Genomic DNA, 7,235 nt, shown 5'->3' with positions numbered 1-7,235 from the left:
TCTCTCTCTCTCTCTCTCTCTCTCTCTCTCACACACACACACACACACACAGAGGCTCTGTCTCTGGTATCACACGCACACAGACAGACAGACAGACACACACACAGAGGCTCTGTCTCTGGTATCACACACACACAGACAGAGGCTCTGTCTCTGGTATCACATGCACACAGACAGATAGACAGACAGACAGACACACACAGAGGCTCTGTCTCTGGTATCATACACACACACACACACACACACACACATACACACACAGAGGCTCTGTCTCTGGTATCCCACGCACACAGACAGACAAACAGACACACACACACACACACACACACACACACAGAGGCTCTGTCTCTGGTATCACACGCACACAGACAGACAAACAGACAGACACACACACACACACACACACACACACACAGAGGCTCTGTCTCCGGTATCACACACAGACCACCACAGACTCACCTAGCATGATGGCATCCACTGCTCCCCCCGGACAGAACTCGATCAAGATCTGCAGAGAACAAAGCGGTTACAGCAAGGCAGACCCTGTCCTGGTGGGAAGATCCAGACCCCAGACCATGGTGCCCTGCCGCCTGGCCCTCCTGCCCAGGCCTGCTCCATCTGCCATACATCCCTCAGCCACCACAGGATGCTCCTAGCAACAGGGACGCGCCCTGCAGCCTTCACTTTTCAGAAAAAGAAAAACCAAGTTACCAGAGAGAGCCCAAACTCCAGCACAGCCTCTCTGGCCGGTCCACACCCTGGACCTCCGGATGGTCCAGCCAGAGCCACCATCCTCGGCTGGTCCCCCGTGCTCCAACCACAGCCAAGAGGCTCTAAGCACGCTGTCCCCACCCAGGACCTCCAAGCCCGACACCTGGCTTTCCCCCTCCAAAGCCCAGCAGATACCAAGTAGGAGCCTGAGAGCACTGGGTCAAGTAGGAAAACTGATGTAGTGGAAGGTCCTAGTTTGGAAAGCACATTTTCTTTTTTTTTTTAATTTAATTTAATTTGTGAACATACTGTACAGAGGGGTTACAATTGCATGGGCAGGATAATGCCTCCATTTCTTACCAAGCATTGCAGCCTCCTCCTTTGTTTACCCTTCACATCCCTTCCCAGCCTCCCCCCTCCCCCCCAATCCCAATCCTTCTCCTTCCCCCTCCCTCTTCCCCCCCCCCACACCGACGTTGTAAAGCTCGTTTTGGACATGACAACTTGTACTTCTCATTGTTGCAACAGGTCCACCTGTATCCTTAAACAACTGGTTTTTCCCCATCTCCTCCACAAGTTATACTGACATCAAATATAGTGAAAGCAGGGGTTATACTGTGGGGGAGGGACATACAAAGCAACAAAGAGATAATCTTATAAATGCGTTAGAAACACATGTATGAAAGAAAAAACATTAAAATACATATCTAAGGGTTCATTTTCCTGACATCACATTATCTGACCTTTTCCACTTGACTCATAATATACTAGATATTGCAAATAAGGGAAACTATGGGACCTATGTTTCTTTGGGCCTGGCTTACTTCACTTAATATAATTTTTTCCAAGTTTTTCCATTTCCTAACAAATGGGGCAATGTCATTCTTTCTGATGGAGGCATAGAATTCCATTGTGTATATATACCACATTTTCTTGATCCATTCATCTACTGAGGGGCATCTGGGTTGGTTCCATATCTTAGCTATGGTAAATAATGCTGCAATAAACATAGTTGTGGTGGTAGCTTTAGTGTGGTCTTGTTTGTAAGCATTTGGGTAAATGCCCAAAAGTGGGATTGCTGGGTCATAGGGGAGTTCTATGTGGAGTCTTTTGAGGAACCTCCATACTGGGAAAGCACATTTTCTAACCCCAGCCACAAACTCACCCATCCATCCATCCACTCATCCATCCAACTCATCCATCCATCCATTCATCCATCCATCCATCAATCCACTTATCCATCCATTCATTCACCATCCATCCACTCAAACATCCATCCACTCATCCATCCATCCACTCATCCATCCAACTCACCCATCCATCCATTCATCCATCCATCCACTCATCTATCCATCCACTCATCCAACTCATCCATCCATCCATTCATCCATCCATCCATCCATCCATCTATCCATCGATACACTCATCCATCCATCCATTCACCATCCATCCATGTTTCTATTTATTCACCCCTTTATCCATCTGTCCATCTACCTATCCATCCATTTCTCCATCCATTCATCCATTCATTATTTATCCAGGATCCTCACCCTTGGGTGAGCACTCGTTTGCTTTCTAAGACTGCATGAAAGCTGTCCTCTTTTCTTGCCAGAAAAATAAAAATAGGAGCTGAGATCTGTGTGCAGTTCCTGGACCTGAAGCACCGGCACAAGCCCGGTTGGCAGCCTCAGCCTGCCCCCCACCCCCCGACTGCCAGAACAACCTCAGCCAACCCCCAATCCTCTCCATGACATGGGCTCCACCGTAACCAACCTCGAGCATTTCCAGCAAGGGTGGGAAGGAGAAGTGCTTGGAGCTCAACAGACTCGCTCGGAGGCACGGTGGGGCAGAACCCAGCCAGACAGTTCCCCTTCTCTAACAAGGGTTCCTCACCAAGGAAAAGGTACCCGGCTGGCACTGTGGCTTTCGTGATGCCACTGCCTTGGATACGTCTCCGTGAGTCTTGGTTTCCTGATCTGTACGACGGCACCAAGAATCTCAGTCTCCAACGTGGCCAAAGCAGTTCAGTGGGATCCCCAGCATTAAGCCCAGCAGCAGGCCGCACCCTGGCCTGTGAGGGTCAGCGCACCACCTTGTCAGAGCACAGCACACCCATGCCACACCACACAGACTAAGTGCACTTCACCACAGCTGTCACTGATCAACATCTGTTACCAAGAGGCAGGTAAGCGGCCTCCCGGGCAGCCAGATGCCGTCCTGGTCGGCACCCTTCCACACGCAGAGAGCCCAACAACGGCGTGCTTCCTCCTCTGCATTCCCAGGTCCTGGCTCCTGTTTTCTCCTTTTGCCCTGGCGGACAGGAAGCGCTGAGTAAAGTGAGCTGCTTTGCCCTGGTTCAATTCTCATTTCCTAGCTGCCCCTTTAGGCTTATAGCTTTGACCCTTAGCCGCCAGCGGCTTAGGCCTTGTGCTACATATTACGTGGGGCTTTCACAGCAGTATACAGGGTTTATTAAAAACCTAAATCTCAGTATTAAGAAGGGACGCAACTGAGCAGTTGTTAGTCAAATGCCTGAAATCCTTGGTGCTCAGGAAGCTGAGATTCAAAGCCAGCCTGGGCAGAAAAGCCTTTTGAGACTCCATCTCTAATTAATCAGCACAAAAGCTCAGTGCTTATGTTCTGAGTTCAAGCCTAGACCAGCACAATGTGTGTGTGTGTGTGTGTGTGTGTGTGTGTGCGCGCGCGTGCGCTAAACATGTAAACTATCTTTTCCTACACAATAAACGGCTACAAACATAGCATACGAGGCTGGGTGTGAGCACACTCCTGCGAGGCTGGTGTGAGCACACTCCTGCGAGGCTGGGTGTGAGCACACTCCTGCGAGGCTGGGGGGTGTGAGCACACGCCTGCAAGGCTGGGGGGTGTGAGCACACTCCTGCGAGGCTGGGGGGTGTGAGCACACTCCTGCGAGGCTGGGGGGTGTGAGCACACTCCTGCAAGGCTGGGGGGTGTGAGCACACTCCTGTGAGGCTGGTGTGAGCACACTCCTGCGAGGCTGGGGGTGTGAGCACACTCCTGCGAGGCTGGGGGGTGTGAGCACACTCCTGCGAGGCTGGGGGTTGTGAGCACACTCCTGTGAGGCTGGGTGTGAGCACACTCCTGCGAGGCTGGGGGGTGTGAGCACACTCCTGTGAGGCTGGGTGTGAGCACACTCCTGTGAGGCTGGGGGTGTGAGCACACTCCTGTGAGGCTGGGGGTGTGAGCACACTCCTGCGAGGCTGGTGTGAGCTCACTCCTGTGAGGCTGGGGGGTGTGAGCACACTCCTGCGAGGCTGGGGGGTGTGAGCACACTCCTGCGAGGCTGGGTGTGAGCTCAAGGCCACGTCACCCCTCAGGAAATGCCAGGACCCGTGTGGGAGCGAGTGGCGCCAAGCCTGAGGTTGGAGCAGACCCTGGCCACCGCGCAGGCTCAGCGTTGTGCGACAAGCCCTCCCAGAGGAGCGGCGGTGCACCGCTGGACGGCCTCCACTCCCCGCAGCGGGCTCCACCCGGACGGGCTGGCGGTGCCCGTCCCAGGGCCACGGCCTCGAGGAGGTCAGGCCAGGCTCGCCAGCCCCTCAGACCAAGCAGACATGGGGCCGCGGGGTGACGCGGCAAACTACTGAAAGGTGGTGGCCAGAGGTGACCGACGGCGGCAGACAGGCCCGGAAGCCAGGGGAGCGGGAGGCAGGGCTGGCAGGCCGGAGTCGGCCCAGGCAGGGCCTGCGGTCAGCACACGGGCACCCCCATGGATGGGGAACAAAGGCTTCATCTCGGGGCCAACATGCCTAGGTTCCAGGGCTGACAGGCCAACCTCTGCTGCTTCAGTGACCCAGCCTCAGCCTGCTCCTCTGTACCCCAGGGAACCCGTGGGGCCTGCCCCTCACCGGACACTGACAGCGGGCACTCAGCACTTGGGGACGCCATCACAGCCATCAGGCCCACCGGGACGCGTGGCGTGCAGGACGCTCGCATGCCTGGCCCCCGCCCTCCCGAGCCCCGCAGGACACGGGTACTGGCCATTCCTCAGCTCCAGGGTGACCCACAGACACGCAGGACGCTGGTGTCCGAGGTAACCCTTCACGCCGGTGCCACAGCACCCAGGGCACCTGGCAAACACCGCGAGCAGTGGGGGGGGGACGGATGAGAGACCACGCGGGTCGCTGCGTGGCGGAGCCCAGTGAGACCTGTGGAATCAATGTGTGGGCTTGACCACTGGGGGAGGTGGAGAACAAACCCTTCGCCTGGCCGCTCAAACTCAGCCCTTCTACCCCAAGGAGGTCAGCGCCTGTCTCCTTCTCCAGGGACAGCCCAACCAACCACCCGACGACCGCCTGGCCAAGCGTCCACACGCCCTTCCGCAGCTCAGCCCCTCGGCCCCTCAGTCCCAGGGCTCCTGGCAGCGAAGATCCTCCTCACAGGAGGACAAAGATACAGGCAGGGCTGTGGGTCAGCCCTGGATAAGAATGTATCAGCTGAAAGTGACAACTTGGGGACAGAAAGGCCCATGACAAGTCATAATGCCGCCAAGAATTGTCCTTTCTCTGTTTTTCCAGCTCAGCCACTTTCTAGCTGTGTGACCGGGAGGCAACTCACTTGGACTCTTTGTTTCTCATTTCCCTCTGTAAGACCAGACAGTGCAACAAGGCCAAGGTAAACGGTGCACTGCCAAGGACACAGGGCTGAGCCCTCAGTAAACGCGAGCTATCGCAGTGTTGTCTTTGGATCTGGGAAAGGACTGGATTTGGGACTCCGCCTCAACCAGTCAAGGAAACAGACACATCTCAAGAGTTTTTCTTCAGTGTGCAATGAGTGTGGGTGGAGAGATGGAGAGACGGAGGCGAGCCAGTGGGAGATCTCCCTCAGTCTGCATCCAGCGCGACTGTAGGCCAGTGTGGAAATCAACCCTGAAGCACCTTAAAAATCCTGGTAGAGAGGGTCCCAGGAATTGGAAGTGTGCCAGACTTACACAAAAAAGCCAAGGTAGCATAAGGACCTAAGTTCACGCCCCAGTGCCAGTGCCAGAAAAAAAAAGGTTACCAGACAAGCACTCAGAGAAGTTCATCCCAGAGCTGCTCACAAAAGCAAAGACGAAATTAGAAGTGGCCTAAAGACCTAACCACAGAGCGGGGCACCGTCAGCAGGAGGCCTGGGGTGGGGGGGGAGTAAACAACCAACACCGTTTTTGCACTGGCTACGTTCAAGTTCGGACCTTGCTTTGTGCTGGATGGCCTGAGCCGCGTCCTCCCCTGTGCTGGGTGAAGGCCTGGGCGCTGCACCCACCACCAGGCCCAGTTCCGACCCTCTCTCTCCTGCCTTCCTGTATGTTCTCATTTTTCTCTGGTGATCACGTACATAATACTTGCCTAAGAAGGGAAAGTTTACTAATAAGGAGCTCTTGCAATTAGGACACAGGAAATGGCCTGGGCTTTGTCAGTCTTGACTTTGGCCATGAGCAAGGAGCTTGCCTTCTCTGCGCCCCTGTTCCCTCCCCTGCCCCCTCCACGCCAGGATCCCTGGAGACACGGGGAAGCACGGGCTGTGAAATCCTAAGCCTTTTTCTCCCACCACATCTGAGTGGCATCCTTGGGAAGGGGGCTGGTGGTGGGCCTGGCAGGGGCGGTGAGGGCTATGCTCCGGTTTGAGTAGGACCCCCAGAGGCTCACGTGCTGGAGCCTGTCCTCAGTATGGCAGTGTGAGAAGGGGGTGGAACATTCAAGCGGCAGCAAGTAGCTCTGGGGGGGGGTGGGGATCAATACATTTGTCCTGAGGCCGTCCACCACTCCTGGGCCTCATTCTGTAATGTGAAGCCCTGGTGGTGTCTTAGGATGAGAGGTCATCATGACAGACAAGCCATTCCAGGTACCATGGCCTTGAATCTCCAGAACTAAACCTCTTTTCTTTATAAAGAGTTCCTTACAGCAATAGAAAAGGGACTAATTCCAACCAGAAGGGTAAGGCTTGTGCCCGCTGTTGTGGGCACTCTGGTGCTGGGCTTGTTTTGTCATCTGTGAGATGAGAAGGAGAAGGCATGTAAATTCTCCTGGGGCTTTCCCCACCCACAGGCTTTACTATTTCTTTTCAAATGAAACAGATTCCTCCAGTTAACACAGTAGTTCTGTTCCTTAAAATCAGGCGTTCTGTGCCATACAAAGCCAGAATTCCATTTCCTATTAAACGGAAAAAAATTATAAAACGTTATTCACCATCAGGCTCTCTGCTGGTTTCCTGGAATAGCGTAAACGCGGAGGAGCTCTCCCAGGGCGGCAGGTAAACAATCCTGAGCCCCAAGGTTACAACGGCTGCAGGGCCCTGGCTGCGCACCCAGCAGCCTGCTCTCCCACCAGCTGGCCTCTCTGCTTGCCTCTCAAGTCGTCCACATCCAATTCGGATGCTCTTCTGGCTGCATCTAGAACTTACGTGAAACACCCTGTCAACACTGCACCCCTTCCCGGCAGCAGCACTGCGGAGGTGGACGAGATCGGGGGCTGCACCTTTCCCTGCAGCAGTGCTGGCCTCCGGGC

At 54.7% G+C, this 7,235-nt stretch overlaps 1 protein-coding gene across 1 annotated transcript in view; it reads right to left on the bottom strand.

The window, feature by feature from the left end:
* The window catches only part of Stk10 (serine/threonine kinase 10), a 55,570-nt gene that overhangs the window by 33,311 nt on the left and 15,024 nt on the right, over positions 1-7,235 (bottom strand). The window contains exon 4 of the mRNA XM_013028611.1: positions 460-508. Coding sequence (XP_012884065.1) covers positions 460-508 — 49 coding nt within the window. The remainder of the gene's footprint in view (positions 1-459; positions 509-7,235) is intronic.

Source organism: Dipodomys ordii, unplaced genomic scaffold, assembly GCF_000151885.1.
Source record: "Dipodomys ordii isolate 6190 unplaced genomic scaffold, Dord_2.0 Scaffold112, whole genome shotgun sequence".
NCBI classification, from domain to species: domain Eukaryota; kingdom Metazoa; phylum Chordata; class Mammalia; order Rodentia; family Heteromyidae; genus Dipodomys; species Dipodomys ordii.
Note: the sequence above shows the minus strand (reverse complement) of the source record. Positions and strands in the feature narration are given on the sequence as shown.